Here is a 19,187-nt window from a genome sequence, read left to right as displayed (position 1 = left end):
TATTCAGACCCTTATTCTAAATTTGATGAAGTTATTTATTTTGTGGTCACTCTGACAGAGCTCCAGAGTTCCTCTGTGGAGATGAGGGAACCTTCCAGAAGGGCAACTATCTCTGCAGCACTCCGCCAATCAGGCCTTTATGGTATTGTGGCCAGATGGAAGCCAATCCTCAGTAAAAGGCACATGACAGCCAGCTTGACAAACAAGATTCTCTGGTCTGATGAAACCAAGATTGAAATCTTTGTCCTGAAGGCCAAGAGTCACGTCTGGAGGAAACCATGCACAGCTTATCACCTGGCCAATACCCTCCCTACGGTGAAGCATGGTGGTGGCAGCATCATGCTGTGGGGATATTTTTCAACGGCAGGGACTGGGAGATTAGTCAGGATCGAGGGAAACATGAACAGAGAAAAGTATAGTGAGATCCTTGAAGAAAACCTGCTCCAGAGCATTCAGGTAGGTAGCCTAGTGGTTAGAGCGTTGGGACAGAAACCGAAAGATTGCTAGATTGAATCCCCGAGCTGACAAGGTAAAAATCTGTCCTACTGCCCCTGAACAAGGCAGTTAACCCACCGTTTCCTGGCTGTCATTGTAAATAAGAATTTGATCTTAACGGACTAATAAAAAAATATAAAATAACAGGAAAACGGGACAATGACCCTAAACATACAGCCAAGTCAACACAGGAGTGGCTTCGGGACAAGTCTCTGAATGTCCTTGAGTGGCCCAGCCAGAGCCCGGACCTAACTCGATTGAACATTTCTGGAGAGACCTAAAAATAGCTGTGCAGTGACGCTCCCCATCCAACATGACAGAACTTGAGAAGTTCTGCAATAAGAACTCCCCAAATACAGGTCTGCTAAGCTTATAGCATCATATCCAAGAAGGCTTTAATTGCTGCCAAATATGCTTCAACAAAGTACTGAGTAAAGGATCTGAATACTTGTGTAAATGTGATATAATTATTATTTTTTTTTTATATATTTGCAAAATATTCTGAAATCCTGTTTTTACTTTGTCATTATAGAAAAAAAACATGAAAAATAACTCTTTTTAAATTAAATGTTTTATATATATTGACTTTGACTGATCGATAGATCAGCACTGAGCACTGCCTGGACTGCAAAAAAATGCAAATGCTTTCCGTTTGAGTTATATTAGGTTTTATTTTCATCGTTGATGAGGGGGAAAAAAACTGTTGAATCCATTTTAGAATAAGGCTGTAACATAAGTAGGGCTGTTACAGTGACCGTATTACCGCCACACTGGCGGTCACGAGTTGTGATGGCAGTCAAATTCCATGTGACAGTTTAGTCATGGTAATTAGGCTTCTCCAAGCTCTGTTGCTGCTGATGGTAGCCTACCAAACGTACTAACTGAGCTCAGGCCTTTCCTGCAACTTTTTTCAAATCATCATCCGAGTTGCATCATGCAGCCTTAGGATGTATTAAAAATCAAAACCTATAGTTCAACATTTCTATCACAACTAAAGTTACATAAATAACTTAAGCATAACTTTTTCTTTGTTAACCGCTCAACACAGAATAGCAGCATGTGCGTACTCCCTCAAACAGTTTGGAGAAAATATACTTTTCTCTATTTTATTCAGCTATGTTCAATTGTATTCTTCATACTATAAAACAATATAAATAATGCTATGGAATTCTAAGCAAAACTTGTCTGTTAAAAATGAACTAGTGTAGCCCACAGCCATACGGCATAGCCAGATCAGGGCCTAACAAAAGGAAAATGCAGAGTATGCTAGCTACTATGTTCTTCTGAAACAGACTACATTTTCTTAATATCATGTTTCTTTAGACCTGTCTAAAATAAATAATGGATTTATTGTGATGGTGTATATTACATGTTCCAAAGGTCTGCATCAGTGACTTGTAGGCTATGCGTGGAAAAAGGAGATGCTAAATGTGTTTATGTCAATTAACGTGAAACCGGCAGTAATTTGCCTGACAATCACTGGCTGACAAAGTGTCATGACCGTGTGGCACCCCTAAACGTAACAAAATGTGGAAAAAGTGAAGGGGTCTGAATACTTTCCGAATGCACTCTATGTGTCTTCTGTTTCCTTCTACAATGGTCAGAAACCACATAGGACCCATCAGAACAGAGTGGATAAGACCAGGCACTAAATCAGACTGGCGGAAAAAGAACAATCAAGATCATACAAAATTATAGCCTGATGATCGTCTGAACTTCCCAATACCTTTCTGATGCATTTCAGTCACTTCAAACCATACTTCCTTCAGATTTAAATACTGTCAAATGTATAATCAGACTGATTTGTAATAGACTGTCATAACCACAATTAAAAAAGTAAACTGACTGTTAATTACATGACTTTGTTTACATGGTGGGGTTGCAAAACATTTTTTATATCAAAATGAGGTCGTGGGCCAAAAAAGTTTGGGAACCCCTGACCTAGCCAATTTTAGTTGATTAGGTATGTGAAATGCAGTTGTGAATGGCACATGAGCTCAATTAGGATTGAGGGCTCCTGCAAAGGCATTTCTGTCAAACTAGCAAGAAAGCTGGAGAAAGCTGGCACAAGAATCTCAATAGTAATTTGGCAGGTGGCATTCTCCCAGGATTAACCCATATACAACAAATCTACCAATTACAACAAATTACAACAAATCTAATTCGACATTTGAAAAAAACACTTTTGTACTTGCCTTTATTGCACTACCAGTTGCACTTTTTCCGTCTGTAAAATTAATTATGCAATAAAAGGTGCCTTTAATTAAGCGCAAATATTGATATATAGTGAACAAAAATATACAGTGGGGAGAACAAGTATTTGATACACTGCTGACTTTGCAGGTTTTCCTACTTACAAAGCATGTAGAGGTCTGTAATTTGTTTTATCATAGGTACACTTCAACTGTGAAAGACGGAATCAAAAACAAAAATCCAGAAAATCCCATTGTATGATTTTTAAGTAATTAATTAGCATTTTATTGCATGACATAAGTATTTGATACATCAGAAAATCAGAACTTAATATTTGGTACAGAAACCTTTGTTTGCAATTAGAGATTATACGTTTCCTGTAGTTCTTGACCAGGTTTGCACACACTGCAGCAGGGATTTTGGCCCACTCCTCCATACAGACCTTCTCCAGATGCTTCAGGTTTCGGGGCTGTCGCTGGGCAATACGGACTTTCAGCTCCCTCCAAAGATTTTCTATTGGGTTCAGGTCTGGAGACTGGCTAGGCCACTCCAGGACCTTGAGATGCTTCTTACGGAGCCTACTCCTTAGTTGCCCTGGCTGTGTGTTTCGGGTCGTTGTCATGCTGGAAGACCCAGCCACGACCCATCTTCAATGCTCTTACTGAGGGAAGGAAGTTGTTGGCCAAGATCTCGCGATACATGGCCCCATCCATCCTCCCCTCAATATGGTGTAGTCGTCCTGTCCCCTTTGCAGAAAAGCATCCACAAAGAATGATGTTTCCACCTCCATGCTTCACGGTCGGGATGGTGTTCTTGGGGTTGTACTCATCCATCTTCTTCCTCCAAACACAGCGAGTGGAGTTTTGACCAAAAAGCTCTATTTTTGTCTCATCAGACCACATGACCTTCTCCCATTCCTCCTCTGGATCATCCAGATGGTCATTGGCAAACTTCAGACGGGCCTGGACATGCGCTGGCTTGAGCAGGGGGACCTTGCGTGCGCTGCAGGATTTTAATCCATGACGGCATAGTGTGTTACTAATGAGACTGTGGTCCCAGCTCTCTTCAGGTCATTGACCAGGTCCTGTCGTGTAGTTCTGGGCTGATCCCTCACCTTCCTCATGATCATTGATGCCCTACGAGGTGAGATCTTGCATGGAGCCCCAGACCGAGGGTGATTGACCGTCATCTTGAACTTCTTCCATTTTCTAATAATTGCTCCAACAGTTGTTGCCTTCTCACCAAGCTGCTTGCCTATTGTCCTGTAGCCCAGCCTTGTGCAGGTCTACAATTTCATCCCTGATGTCCTTACACAGCTCTCTGGTATTGGCCATTGTGGAGAGGTTGGAGTCTGTTTGATTGAGTGTGTGGACAGGTGTCTTTTATACAGGTAACAAGTTCAAACAGGTGCAGTTAATACAGGTAATGAGTGGAGAACAGGAGGGATTCTTAAAGATAAACTAACAGGTCTGTGAGAGCCGGAATTCTTACTGGTTGGTAGGTGATCAAATACTTATGTCATGCAATAAAATGCAAATTAATTACTTAAAAATCATACAATGTGATTTTCTGGATTTTTGTTTCAGATTCCGTCTCTCACAGTTGAAGTGTACCTATGATAAAAATGACAGACCTCTACATGCTTTGTAAGTAGGAAAACCTGCGAAATCAGCAGTGTATCAAATACTTGTTTTCCCCAACTGCAACATGTAAAGCTTATTTCTCTCAAGTTCTATGCAAAAATGTGGTTATATCCCTGTTAGTTAGCATTTCTCCTTTGCCAAAATAATCCATCCAACTGACAGGTGTGGAATATCAAAAAGCTGATAAAACAGCATGATCATTACACAGGTGCACCTTGTACTGAGGACTGGGGACAATAAAAGGCCAATCTAAAATGTGCAGTTTTGTCACACAACACAATGCCACAGATGTCTCAAGTTTTGAGGGAGCGTGCAATTGGCATGTTGACTGCAGGAATGTCCACTAGAGCTGTTGCCAGAGGATTGAATGTTAATTTCTCTATCATAAGCTGCCTCCAAAGTTGTTTGCTGATGTAAATGTTGTGAACAGAGTGCCGCATGGTGGCAGTGGGGTTATGGTATGGGCAGGCATAAACTAAGGACAATGAACACAATTGCATTTTATCGTTTGCAATTTGAATGCAGAGATACCCTTCCGAGATCCTGAGGCCCATTGTCATGCCATTCATCCGCCGACATCACCTCATGTTTCAGCATGACAATGCATGTCGCAAGGATCTGTACACAATTTCTGGAAGCTAAAAAGGTCCCAGTTCTTCCTTGGCCTGCATACTCACCAGACGTGTCACTCATTTAGCATGTTTGGGACAGCGTGTTCCAGCTCCCGTCAATATCCAGCCACTTCGCACAGACATTAAAGAGGAGGTGAAGAACATTCCACAAGCCACAATCAACAGCCTGATCAACTCTATGCGAAGAAGATGTGTCACGCTGCATGAGGCAAATGGTGGTCACACCAGATTCTGACTGGTTTTCTGATCCACACCCCTACTTTTTTTTAAGGTATCTGTGACCAACATATGCATATCTGTATTCCCAGTCATGTGAAATCCATAGATTAGGGCCTAATGAATTTATTTCAATCGACTGATTTCCTTATATGAACTGTAACTCAGTAAAATCGTTGAAATTGTTGCATTTTGCGTTTATATTTGTTCAGTATATTAACCATCATATCAAAGTAAACTTGGAGTCCCACGGGGACTGCAAGTTTGGCCCTCCCACTACGACTTGGTTAAGCATGCAGTTTGTTAGAATACAAATGAAATAAATTATGAACTTCAGAGACTTTCACGTGATTTCAAGTGATGAGCTTAATGCTCCGTTCCAATAAATATCTCGTCTTATTCTGGTGACATGATGATCGATGCTTGGCTGCTGTTTGACAAGTAAAAATAATCTCACTATTTTGTCCATAATAATCTCATCATGTAGTAGGCTATTCCCGAACTGTGTCTGTGAGGTATTGGCCAGACTGCATATGCCAAGACCAGAGTGGGCACATTCGCTATATAACAGAAAATGTTTCGTGACAAAACCATCAGTCGAGTTGAAAATGCGATGGAAACCCATTTATATTGTATTTTTATTCATTACATAGAAATTTAACCGCAAACATTTTTTTTAATGTGCACTAAGTCACCAAGCGCAGCCTTTTATCAGAAACAAGTCAATTTGATGGAAACAAATCTCAGATGGAAATACATTTTAGAATATTTGCATGAAAATCTGTTGTCAATTGGATGGAAACCTAGATTATGACTCTATGACTGTGATATGTGGTTGTTGTATCTAGTTACTAATGCACTAACTGTAAGTCGCTCTGGATAAGTGTGTCTGCTATATATGACTCAATGTAAATGTAAAATGTTTATTTGTTTGTTTGTTTGTTTGACTCACATCTTCCCCTCCTTCATCCTTGGAGTCCTGAGATGCTCCCAGAGTCAGAGCCTCTGCTCTCAACCTGAGGAGGCAAAGAGTCATAAGAGTCACAAGTCACACACACTATGCACGCACGCATACCCTCCCACAACCCCTCACCTCTTCAGCTCTTCTTCCAGTTCTTTAACCTTTATGTGCACTTTGTTCTTGGCGGTCCTAAGGGCCTCCAGTTCCTCTCTCAGCACCTCATGCTCCCCAGAGAGCTCGTCCACTTTGGCTATCAGGTCGTTCTTCACAATGTTCAGAGCATTTCTGCATGGGGAGAAATGGGAATCAATAATTGTACTGCTTTACTCAATAATCCTTAAACAAGCCTTTGGGTGCCAACCAAAAGGCATTTACACTGGAAAAGGAAAACCTGTTGTGGGGGGGGGGGACTGATGGGGGTAATGGGTTGGGGTTATCATGGATTCATTTCTTTGATTGTTTTTTTTGTACCTGTCACCTGGCCTCAAAAGAAAACTGACAAAAATAAATAAAAACAAAATAAAAAAACCACTTTCTCTCTGTGTCTTATACCATCACTCTCAACACACACACTCACACAAACGCATGTTTGTGTGCTCTCTCTATTAAAAAAAACAACATTTTTTTACTCAACCCTTGCAAAAGAACAGACCCCGCTAGTAAATCTATCTTGTACCAAACCATCTTTAATGTGGAGCAGCACAACAAACAAGTGTAAGTTTACAACACACACACTTACTTGGTCTCCAGAAGATGTTTGTTCTCTGTCAGCAGATTCTCCACCTCCTTGCCCATCCCTGTGACATATTAACATTAGTGTTAGCATTGATTAGCACTAACAACACTCCTTCTAGCCTGGTCCCAGATCTGTCTGAGAGCACAAACAGACCTGGGACCAGGCTACACTCATTCTATAGCTCTATAAACACTTCATGAACTCTACAACTGTTCATTAACTATACATTTAGTTTACTTTTTTTCATGAACAGATTAATTGTCTTTGAATGTGAATTCTGGGGCTATTCATGGGTTAATTCTATGCATGAACATTTGGAGGTTTTGGGGAGAATCATGGTGTTTAAGCCAACTCCCGCAAGCTGAAATGAAACCAAGAAAAGACCAAAAGATTTCCGAAAATAAATACATATACAATAATGATGTGTTTGCTGTGACATGCTCAAATAAAAGGGGAATGGATCTCTGAAATTAAGTAATTCAACTGAAGGTTTTTTTCATCCGCTTTGTGACGGAGGTGAATTTGTCTGAAGTGTATCCGTGATTCTTCTGCTAATAGGGCGATTCCCCTTTAATTCTCTATTAAATAGCCAGGATTAGCTGCGCAAAAAGTAGGTTGTGACAGTGAGAGAGGAAGTGTTCTACCCTCAGTTTGGAAGCTCGTTGAGACCCAGTTTGTTTTGTTTGTAGTAAAAAAGTGTGTACTGTAACCTTGTGGCAGGATCAATCAGTATTGGCTCTACTTAGGTCTATTGTTCGACTACCGATCTATGTTGGTCTCCGCTGTTTCTTCGTGGCCTTTCCATGCCGGAGATCTGTTGGTGGATTGGATTGTCTGACTGACCGATTGACTACAACTTTTTGCATTCGGTATTTCATTTGTTTTGGTGTGATGTGATGATTTATGTGTTCAGTTCAGGGCCGGCCCTCCCATTAGGCAAGATTAGGCCGCCGCCTATGGCGGCATTTTGACAATTGGCTGGCGCCCTCCATCACCCCTAATCGGCTACTACACCGCCCGCGGCACCACAGCCACCAGCTCATAGTTTTGTTGCAATCCATTCCCGCTTCTTCCGAAGTTCACTCCCACTATCATTGGTAGCTATGGTGATGTGTGTGTTTATATGCGATTTTCCAATTGTGAAACATTAATAAAAATGTATCTGCCAATTCAATTATTGTATTTTTTTATGTTGGTGTGTGACGAAGACGATTAGTGACTAAAAGTAATTAGTGAAAAACTATCAGGATGAGATTTTTTTTTTTAAACAATGAGAAAATAGGCACAATCTTTGAACCAAAGTAATTCTCTGGTGAAATGTATCAGCATGCAGCACTGTCCATCAGCTGGTGTGGACAATGACAAGCCTACTTGGACAGGTCACTCATTCGCCGACAACGACGAGCCCCCGTTCGCTGAGCGAAGAAGGCAAACCGGAGGAGCCCGAGCCATGCAATTCCACCGATGATAAAAGCTCTCTGGCTGGACAAGAACAGGTGTTCGCACCAGGCCTAGCCACACCTCCAAACAATGCCAGAGAAGACCCTACTATCTTGGACCCAGACTCAGAATCGTCGCTCCCCGTCCCGGATGACAGTGGTGCTGCTGATTAAATCCGACTCACACACAAAAAACATAAAATATCCCAGTGAGTGGCCAAAATATAGGAATGAGATCTTTACGAGTTATGTTAAGTGCAGCCTGGGCCACATCATGATAAGGATGGGAATTTCCCAAGAGATGAGGGGCAACGAAACAGTTCGGTGACCCACGGGGAGAGAGTAAAGAGACCAATTTTTTTGCTGCAAATATTTTTCACACAAGTGCAAATCTGTGCTGGTCAGGATGGAACCAGGGACTGGAAGAATCTGTGCCACCTCCTTAGCTCACACGAGAAGTCGCATGACCACCAAGATAGTTCCCAAAGGTGGAAGGAGCTGGAGATCAGACTGGTGTCCAAGCAAACTCAGATTATTTGATTTCAGGACCATGGACAGCAGAGGAAAGAGGCCACTCTAGGTGGAGACAAAATCAATAAATTGTTTAAACTGATGTTAGACAATCAAATTATTTTACCCTGCTCCAAGCGAAACAGGGCCCACCATGTATTTATGACAGCAGTTGTTTCCAAAGCTCAAATGATCTTACTCTGTTTTACAGTTCTACAGAAATATTAAAATATATGTTAAATATGTTATCAGTGTTATTTTTATTGTAATTATAACAATTATGGGGTCGTGCCATGTGTGATAACAGGTGGGATATTATTAATAAGTAACTTGTTTTCCTACTATAGGTAGCTGGTTGCATAGTGATAGCAACATTGTAACTCTCCAAAGCAGGGGTAAAATATAATTGGAGCTTATTTCTTCATCCTACAAAAAATAAGTGGTAAGCCTACCTGTTTGACAGACACAATTATCCTATTCATTGATGACGGTATAGTCAAATACTCCAACACTGCCGCATGCACTGATTAAATACCTCCGTGTCTGAAGAAGGGCTTGGTATGTTTGACTAAAACAAAGGCTCGAATTGAGTGATGGTATCACATACCATTTGTTAAAGAAGAGGGCACAAATTATATCTATTGTTTGCTTTATATTTTGAAATAAATACATAAAACGTATCCAGATTATATCAAGATTATAACAATGCTTAACTCCGTGACGCCTTATGGTAGAAACAAGGTCTAAAATGTCCGCGAAAGACGTGACTCTGATGCATATGGGGATATATTAATTCCTGTATATGACAACCTGAAGCTAAACTGCAGCCTATAATATTTGAGGAGATAAAAAAAATTACTGCTATTCTGTCCCTATTAATTGATCTTTTCTCTTTCTGAAAAGAGAAGATGTTTGTTTAAACCCAGGCAGCTTTTAGGGAAGCACTTCTGTTGTTGGGTTATACCACGGACTAGTAGCCAGCAGTTGAAGCTTACAGTTTTCTGTGTCAGTAGAGCCTCTGTCTGGGTGGAAAGGTAACTTGTGAAAGTGCCATGCTTAGATTCATGACTGAGATGTAATTATTTTTATCTCCCCCCAAGGCAGCAAAATGTCCCGGGCATTGGTGATTTTATCAATGTAATCAGATTGAAAATATTAGGCTATGTTATTGACATTTAACTGATTATATAGCCTACTAACCAGATGTGATAAAAATTGTGTTTAATTTGCAGCATAGGCCTTTTAATTGGGCTGCTATTATGTTCTGTTCCTCTGATTTTTGTCTTGCCTAGGGCAGCAGAACGTCCAGGACCGGCCCTGATTCAGTTGTAGTGAAGACTACAGAGATGTGACACTTTATAGTTGTGTGGTAAAACTGTTTCTTGCAATCTGAGTGTATTAATGAGACAGGATTTATGCATCACTTTATGAAAAGACAATTGCGTGACCGATGTCACTTGGGTTAACTGAACTCATTTACTGCGCTGGACCCTTTTAGGCACAGGACTTTTCTTGAGGAACCAGAGCTCATTGTTTGCTATATTTATAACGTGTGTCATCATGTGTGTAATCATTTATTTTGGTAATACATCCAACACAAAAGAACACCATTGTTTTGAAGTTATTTCCAATGTTTTAAAGGTTTATGAAAAGTGTATGTCTTGACGGACAGGACGGGACTCATTCCCTCTCAACCAAAAAGGAGAAATCAATATTTTCTCTGGTAGGCACAACCTACCTGGCAACCCTACAAACAATAACCTCATGTCAAAACCGTTAGAGCTTTCGCAGTGTCAAACATGAGGACGAAGCAATGAATTACAAATCTAAACAAAAGGTGAAAAACAAATACAAAAAGAAAAGGCTTGCCAGACTCAAATAACAGCCAACAGGAAACGGGGTGGAAGTGACATCACAGCAGGGGAACAGGTAGGAAATGGCATCACAACATGGAACGCAGAAAAGACAAGACATCACAGACAGACACAATGACATGAGCAACAGCTAGAGATGCTGAATAAGGCTAGAGGAAGCCTTACCGAAAAAATCATCACGGACTGGGGGAGAGGAAGAGAAACGGGGAGAGAGAAAGGAGAGGGAGGGGGGGCACACACCAGAGAGAAAGAGAGAAGGAGGGATGGGGTGAGACAAAAAAGAGAGAGAATGCTGATAAGCACTTGTTATATACAAAAGCTTCAGAGAGTAAAAAGAGAGCTTGGATCTGTCCAAGACCAGAGAACACTGTCAGTTTAGACTCTAATCTCTTTAGAGAGATTCACCTTCATTGACCACAGGGTTCAGTTGAGCTTTGTAACGTTATGACCAACCGATCAAAGAAAGCATTATCTGGACAATATCTGGACTAGATCAACATTTAAAACAACTGCTGTAGCATGTAATGCCAGCATCATGTCATTGGGAGGTGTGAGTGTATGAGTGTATGAGTGTATGAGTGTGTGTGTGTGTGTGTGTGTGTGTGTGTGTGTGTGTGTGTGTGTGTGTGTGTGTGTGAGAGAGAGAGAGAGGAGAAAGAGGGTTCAGATACACACCTGAGAACTCCCCTAGAGGTGTATCCAGCATACACAGGAAGGGAGAGAGGAAGCACAGAGAAGGGTCATGGGTCAATAAACTAATATGATCGCAATTAAATAAACCACTCATAAAGCTCTGTCAACTATACCTGGTAAAAGGAAGTAAACCAAGACTAAATCAAGAATAATTTAGCTTGCCCTGTAAAATCAACCACTCAAATATATCAAATAAATGGGGACTGCAGCCATGGCGCGAGTGATATCCTCGGGTGCTTTGCGGTGCAGTGGAGGATGGGGGAGCTGCCGGGAATGTGAGGTGGTGATGAACATTTCGCTGTGTGCATAGCCAAAGTTCAGAGCTAGCCAGTGCTATGGCAACGATGACACAGCTGGTGACACAGCTGGTGCACTAAGCACCGCAGCTTACATTCCCAATGACTCTTTGCTTAGTGCAGACAGAGGTCGGGTTCCAGGGTGACCACATTTCAGACGCATGCCAGAACTCACAATGCTCGATAGGTGTTTAACATATCAGCTAAACACATTATTTGAAATAGCAATCTGATACCCGACTGTGCAGTCGATGACATGACACACAACCATTGGTTAATGCAATGCAACGTTTGCAATGTAGACAGCCTGGAACATGACCAGAGACTTTCCTCGGCTGCCTTCCAATAGCTAATTTGCATATATCCCACCCAATAGTCCTCTGATTGGCTTACCTAAAAGCTCAGCCCCGGCGTCAACATCCCCGATGATGTCAGACTTGGCATCCTTGATCTCATGGTAGAGAGAGTCAGTGTTGATACCGAACGCCTCATTCACAATGCCCTGGGAAGGACTGACACACACACTGATATTTAATCATTGCTCTGTGTGTGTGTGTGTGTGTGTGTGTGTGTGTGTGTGTGTGTGTGTGTGTGTGTGTGTGTGTGTGTGTGTGTGTGTGTGTGTGTGTGTGTGTTACCTGTTTCCTCCACCATAGAGACGGGAGTCCACACACATATCCAGCTCTGGTGTAGAATCGATGATCTCTTGGAATTCTGACCCCTCGTCACTGCTACCCATACCTGAGTACAGATAGAATATCAAACACACTCAAAACCATATTCACAAAGCATCTCAGAATAGGAGTGATGATCTAGGATCAGTTTTGCATTTTAGATCATAATGAATAAGATTACATGGACAGGGGGGGGACCTGATCCTAGATCAGTACTCCTTCTCTGAGGGACCTTATCAATACATGCATGGGTGTGTGTAACAACACGTTACACTCACCGATGCTGACATTCCTGGTTTCCTGGGAGACCTGCACCTCCATGTTTTTGCTGAGGTGTTTAGCACTCTTCATGCCGCGGCTTACAGCATGCATTGGGTCGAACTCGCCGGGTGGGAGGAAGCCCTCGTTGAGGGGCGTGACGGTGGCGGAAGGGACGGAGGAAGTTGGCGTGTTGGACTTACTTCCTGTGCTACTGGGCGTGGCCGCCACCGAGTCCGACTCGGAACCATCCTCCTGGGGCATCAGAGGTCAGTGGTTAAAGAGGTTGAGGGGTTGTATTGTTCAAGAGGGGCTGCATCCCGATTATCCACCCTTCTCCCAAAGTGTCCACGTGCACACTTCCCTTCATGGATTTAACAATGTTGGAAACTCCCTCCAGACAATGTTTGCATCAAGCCAATGGTTTTAAATTAATGACGGAGAGTGTGCAATGCACATTTAGGCTGAAGGGTGGAGAATAGGGAAGCCATGGTTCTTCTCTTGCAAGGCTTGTTGGAATGTTCACAATCTTGCGCGTACACATAGTAACAAAGCATCACACTTCCATGTGGACACATGCAGGCGTGAGGGATGCGTCTGGATGATTCTGATTGATGGTGGTAGTGGTGGGGGTGTGGCATGACGTGTTTTGCAGACGTGAGGTGTCATCCTATATAGTGCACTACTTTTAACCAGGGCCCATAGTGCTCTGGTCAAAAGTAGTGCACTATAAAAAGAATAGGGTGCCATTTGGGATGGAGCCGCTATCACACCTGGTAGCCAGAGGTGTAGCGGGATTGGCTGAGCTCGTTGACCTGCCAGAAGTCGGTCCCAGACACATGCATTATCATCTTAGCCCCCCCCAAGACCCCCACGTACCATCCCCATTCCCTCTCCACTGGGGTACAGGCTCAACGACGGGGGACGCTCCACTTTGCTGCTGGGGGAAAAGAGAGGGGGCAGAAGAGGATAGGAGAGTGGAGCACGAAACAAAGGGGGGAAGAATAAAGGTTTGAGAGAAGAAAAAGGAAACGGGGACGGGGAGATAGAGGGAGGGGCAGAGAGAGGAGCAGAGGCAGAGAGAGAGGCAGAGGGGCAGAGAGAGAGAGAGAGAGAGGCAGGGCAGAGAGAGAGAGAGGAGAGAGAGAGGGAGAGAGAGAGAGAGAGAGAGAGAGAGAGAGAGAGAGAGAGAGGCAGAGAGAGAGAGAGAGAGAGAGGCAGAGAGAGAGAGAGAGAGAGAGAGAGAGAGAGAGACAGAGAGACAGAGAGACAGAGAGAGACAGAGAGAGAGAGACAGAGAGAGAGAGAGAGAGAGAGAGAGAGAGAGAGAGAGAGAGAGAGAGAGAGAGAGAGACAGAGAGAGAGAGACAAGAGAGAGTACTGAGACAGAGAGACAGAGAGACAGAGAGACAGAGAGACAGAGAGAGAGAGAGAGAGAGAGAGAGAGAGAGAGAGAGAGAGACAGAGAGACAGAGAGACAGAGAGACAGAGAGACAGAGAGAGAGAGAGAGAGAGAGAGAGAGAGAGAGAGAGAGAGAGAGAGAGAGAGAGAGAGAGAGAGAGAGAGAGAGAGAGTGAGAGAGAGAGTTAGGGAGAGAGAGAGAGAGAGAGAGAGAGAGAGAGAGAGAGAGAGAGAGAGAGAGAGAGCAGGAGATAATGTACTGTACACGTTAGGTATCTGGAGAGAGGTGAAAGCTAACTTTGGGGTTGCATAACATAAAACTGAAAATCCCCTGAATTAAGTACAACACACAAAGCCAGCTACATGACAGACTGACACTAAACCAGACCGACATAATATGACACGAGATATCCATGTTATGGAGAAACGAGAGAGGCTATAAGGACATGCCTGTTGCCCAAATTGATGACGTACTGTATGTCGCGTTGCTGAGAGTAAAAGCGGAGGCGAGCGGATTGGTTGGGTTCAGTCAAGCTGGTGCGAATGAAAAATTGAACTGTGTTGTATCGAGGCTTGTCGACTGGAGTTGCTTCCCACTGCGCAGCTGTATTACATGGTCAATTTCTTCCATCCCAATTTATTTGTTTTTAAGTAGGATAACAGCCTACACGAAAAAGAATGTGTCAAATTGGTAGTAACCATATGGATGTCACCATGATACAGTCTACTGCTTGCCAGCAACAACGTTCATTCAAATCTTTTTTTTTTTATTGCACCAAAGAAAACTCTGTATACATCAATGATGTCGCTCTTGGGCCTCCCGGGTGGCGCAATGGTTAAGGGCGCTGTACTGCAGTGCCAGCTGTGCCATCAGAGTCCCTGGGTTCGCGCCCAGGCTCTGTCGTAACCGGCCGCGACCGGGAGGTCCGTGGGGCGACGCACAATTGGCCTAGCGTCGTCCGGGTTAGGGAGGGCTTGGTCGGTAGGGATGTCCTTGTCTCCGTGCAGCCCGCCAGGTGCACGGTGTTTCCTCCGACACATTGGTGCGGCTGCCTTCCGGGTTAGATGCGCGCTGTGTTAAGAAGCAGTACGGCTGGTTGGGTTGTGTATCGGAGGACGCATGACTTTCAACCTTCGTCTCTCCCGAGCCCGTACGGGAGTTATAGCGATGAGACAAGATAGTAGCTACTACAACAATTGGATACCACGAAATTGGGGAGAAAAAGGGGTAAAATTCACACACAAAAAAAAACACAAAAAAAAATGATGTCGCTCTTTCTGCTGGTGATTCTCTGATCCACCTCTATCCAGGCGACACCATTCTATATACTTCTGGCCCTTCTGTGCTAACGCTGTGCTAACTAACCTCCAGACGAGCTTCATGGCCATACAACTCTCCTCCCGTGGCCTCCAACTGCTCTTAAATGCAAGTAAAACTAAATGCATGCTATTCAACCGATCGCTGACCGCACCCGCCAATGACTGGAACGAACGGCTAAAATCACTGAAGCTGGAGACTCACATCTCCCTCACTAACTTTAAGCACCAGCTGTCAGAGAAGCTCACAGATCATTGCACCTTAAATAGGCCATCCAACTACCTCATCCCCATACTGTATTTATTTATTTTGCTCCTTCGCACCCCATTCATCTTCTGCACATCAATCACTCCAGTGTTTAATTGCTATATTGTAATTACCTCGCCACTATGGCCTATTTATTGCCTTTTACCTCCCTTATCTTACCTCATTTGCACACATCGTATATAGACTTTTTTTTCCTATTGTATGTTTGTTTATTCCATGTGTAACTCTGTGTTGTTTGTGTCGAACTGCTTTGCTTTATCTTGGCCAGGTCGCAGTTGTAAATGAGAACTTGTTCTCAACTAGCCTACCTGGTTAAATAAAGGTGAAATAAATAAAAAATAACTTTAAAAAATAAAAAAGTGATAGACAACAATACAGATTAAAAACAAAACAACAAAAAAAGGTGTGCAGGTGTAGTTGGAAGCCTAAGGGCTTATATGAAAACCACACCACAAAAAAAAACTATATGCAATACATAAGTACAAAAATAAAAAAGGTTTGTTAAAACAGATAACAAAACCTACTAAATATAAATGACTTGAACATGGAGCACAGTGTCCTTTGCTTCTGCTTGCCGAGCACTGCTGTCCCGCAGTAAGGAGTGGGAAGTAGCTAGCTAGTGTAGCCAATATCAAGCCTGGGTGACAGCGAAAGCACATTTATTGTAGTGAATTTCACATAAAATACTCTGATAAAAACGTAATTATTCTAAATACTCTACCAAGTCCTGACTTCGGCAGACAAGTTTCAAATCCTCGCTGAAGTTTCTAGCCACAAGCATAAACTAGCTAGCTCGGAAGGGCTCAGCATGAACAAACTGAACCGAATCCATTTGTCTCCACTCGACTCAGCTGTGCTGAGACACAGTGGAGACCATAAACAGTGGGTGATATAGGAGAAGGTAAAGGACAAAGGCACAAACTCTGGGCCCATTCCATATTGGGACATACTGGGGGCAGGGGAACTTCTAGTCCAAGGAGAGGCTGGTTGGTCAATGGAGCCAGGGCAGTGATTGTCAGTCCTTGTCCTGGGAACCACAGGGTCTGCAGGCCTGATTCAACTAATCAACAAGCCCCCCATTAGTTGAATCAGGTGTGTTAGTGCTGGGCTGGAGCAAAAGCCTGTATACTCAGCAGACCTGGGTTTTTAAATACCTGAACATTTGTGCTGAGCGATTAACCAAAGTTTAGTTTTTTGTTGTTGTTATTATAATCAACTAATTGACCTGCTTCAATTACTTGAATTCCACTTAGTTTTGAGTTTTTTTGGTAGCCCAACACCCCGTTTCTCTAGAGAGAAATCTAATCATGCACGAGATAAATTAAGTCCAGCGCTATATGGGATGCTGAGCTGACGGGAGTTGTAGTTTTCATTAAGCAAATATTAAAGTTCAGCTCAGAAACATGGTAATTAACTACAATGGCCATAATCCATTGCGCCTGTTCTTTTCTGGTTTGGATATATTTTTACACCTGCTATGCTAGGTTAGATACACACAGACCGCATACGCCACAGCATGAGAGAGAAGATAGTAGACAACACAATAACGAGAGAGAGGGATCGAGTTTGTGAAAGTATGCCTTATCTACTTCAAAGAACTAGTAAAAAGATTTTGTCAGTCAGCTCTGCAGCATACTTAGGCATGCTAGCCTAGCTAGATAGTACAGTATGTACTAGTACAGTACAGTACAGTATGGGGAGAACAGAGATAACGGTAAATGGTTGTCTGGCTGGCTGTTACTGCCTGAGCAGGGTTGAGATGCTGATTTTAAGGAATTAATACTTATGAAGTCGTCAAATAAAACTAAGTAATATACACAACTGAAATATTTTAATATTTAATAGCAATTATCTATTTTTCTATGTGGACCTGACAGAGACAATGGAATATTTCCAATGTTTTGACAATTGAATGTTCACTATTTTTGAAAAAGCTCTAATCATTTTAATGTCATAATAATCGTTCAGCACTACTGAAATAAATACTGTATCTGAGCCTGGTTCAGCTTGCCTGGCTTAATAAACCAATAGAAAAGTCCCAAAAAGACTCAGCAAAAAGCTCTGAATATTTAAAATTATTTTCCAAGTATTTGAACCCGGGTCCTATACTCAGGACCAAGACTGACAAACACTGAATGAGATTGAGGGGACAGGGATGGAGGGGAAGAGGTTTTTGGGGGTAGTGATTTACCTTTTCCTCCACATGTGGCGTTGACTGTGCAACACAGCAGCACGAGCACAGAGTGAGACAACGAGACAGACATATATTGATTAGAGTGAAGCCAAACCATGATACAACAGGTCACAAGTGGTGTAGTGGAGGGTAAAACACACGTAAATGTTGTTTACTGACATATTTTATTTTGCACAAGCTTTTACCCACCTTTTGTGGAAAAAAGGCATTGAAAGTATAGGGAGCGTTACTTTACTCACCACAAACAGCGATCAGCTTTTACCCACCTTTTTTTTAACCACTACATCACTGGTCACAAGACAAGCTACCACAGGCTAACACACAGCAGCACAACAGAAGGCATTACACACAACACAACTACAGCACACTAAACACAGAACATTAAACCCTAGCACACTTATTACAAGCACAACAAAGCACAGACCATTACCTCAGCATAGTTGCTACTACTAAGCTATTCCAGGATCCATTTCTATACTCTTCCCCCTGCACACACACACACACCAACACACCCACCTACCCACATTTTCCAGAAAGGTCACAACTAACTATATTATTTTATGTCTATGTTGTTATATGAATTGTAGAGCTTTGTCTGTATGCTGCTCAACGGATGTCCTCACTTGGGGATAATAACATTTTATGATGAAAATGTTTTTAAGAAGTCGGCCACTCACGTTCGTCCACTGCCTGGCCCTTCTGTCTGGCTGTTGTTCCCTGCCTGTTGCATCTTGGACCTCTCAATATGCTCCACGTATGTTTGAATCATCTGACAGGAAGAGAGAGGATGAGTGAGGAAGATGGACGTAATTCCACTGACTTGGTTCTATTGCACCAGGCGAACAACATCATGATACAAACCTAGCAGCTTGTATGGAGTCAGATACTAAACTCTCTCATGCACGCACACACACACGGCTGTTCCTACCTCCGTGTGTCGCTGGTGCAATGCATTGTACTCCTTCTTCATGTCTGACTCACGCTCCTCCAGACGAGTGACTGAAACCCAGATAAACAGAATCAGAGTCAACCAGCCACCCATTGTAACAGCACTGTTGGTTATACACTTTGGGCTGGTGAGATTCTCCATTGAAAGTGACTATTAGTCCAGGACTTTCAGGAAATGGCTCCATATTGAACAGTGGATAGTGTGATGGTGCTCTCCATTTAAAGCTGCTTTGAAACACTAAATGGTTGCAGGCCCGTTTTCTCATTGATGTGAGTCTTTTTGCTGTCAGAGGCACTTAAAACCCTATTAAGCCATATTAACCACAGAACATGCACTGGCTCATCCGGACATGGTGGGTTAGTGTGTAAAACGGGCTATATTGTGTCTTTGAATACTACATGCAAAGCTCTTCATGGTGCAAAACCAATGTGTGCTAG

General features: G+C 42.8%; 1 protein-coding gene across 15 annotated transcripts in view; it reads right to left on the bottom strand.

Annotated features, from left to right (window-relative positions):
* Positions 1-19,187, bottom strand: part of LOC118358962 (C-Jun-amino-terminal kinase-interacting protein 3-like) — a 71,133-nt gene that overhangs the window by 35,097 nt on the left and 16,849 nt on the right. For 7 of the 15 annotated variants that reach the window (XM_035737017.2, XM_035737027.2, XM_035737029.2 and 4 more), the window contains 12 exons: positions 18,730-18,800; positions 18,479-18,570; positions 17,799-17,822; positions 13,500-13,560; positions 12,641-12,875; positions 12,327-12,429; positions 12,082-12,200; positions 11,375-11,386; positions 10,865-10,882; positions 6,880-6,937; positions 6,273-6,425; positions 6,132-6,195 (listed from right to left, as the gene is read on the bottom strand). In XM_035737017.2, the coding sequence (XP_035592910.1) occupies positions 6,132-6,195; positions 6,273-6,425; positions 6,880-6,937; positions 10,865-10,882; positions 11,375-11,386; positions 12,082-12,200; positions 12,327-12,429; positions 12,641-12,875; positions 13,500-13,560; positions 17,799-17,822; positions 18,479-18,570; positions 18,730-18,800 (1,010 nt within the window). The remainder of the gene's footprint in view (positions 1-6,131; positions 6,196-6,272; positions 6,426-6,879; positions 6,938-10,864; positions 10,883-11,374; positions 11,387-12,081; positions 12,201-12,326; positions 12,430-12,640; positions 12,876-13,499; positions 13,561-17,798; positions 17,823-18,478; positions 18,571-18,729; positions 18,801-19,187) is intronic. The other 8 variants (XM_035737020.2, XM_035737026.2, XM_035737021.2 and 5 more) reach the window with 5 other exon arrangements.

Source organism: Oncorhynchus keta, chromosome 26 (genome assembly GCF_023373465.1).
Source record: "Oncorhynchus keta strain PuntledgeMale-10-30-2019 chromosome 26, Oket_V2, whole genome shotgun sequence".
NCBI lineage: Eukaryota > Metazoa > Chordata > Actinopteri > Salmoniformes > Salmonidae > Oncorhynchus > Oncorhynchus keta.
The sequence above is the reverse complement of the archived record's forward strand: the minus strand, read 5'-3'. Positions and strand labels throughout refer to the sequence as shown.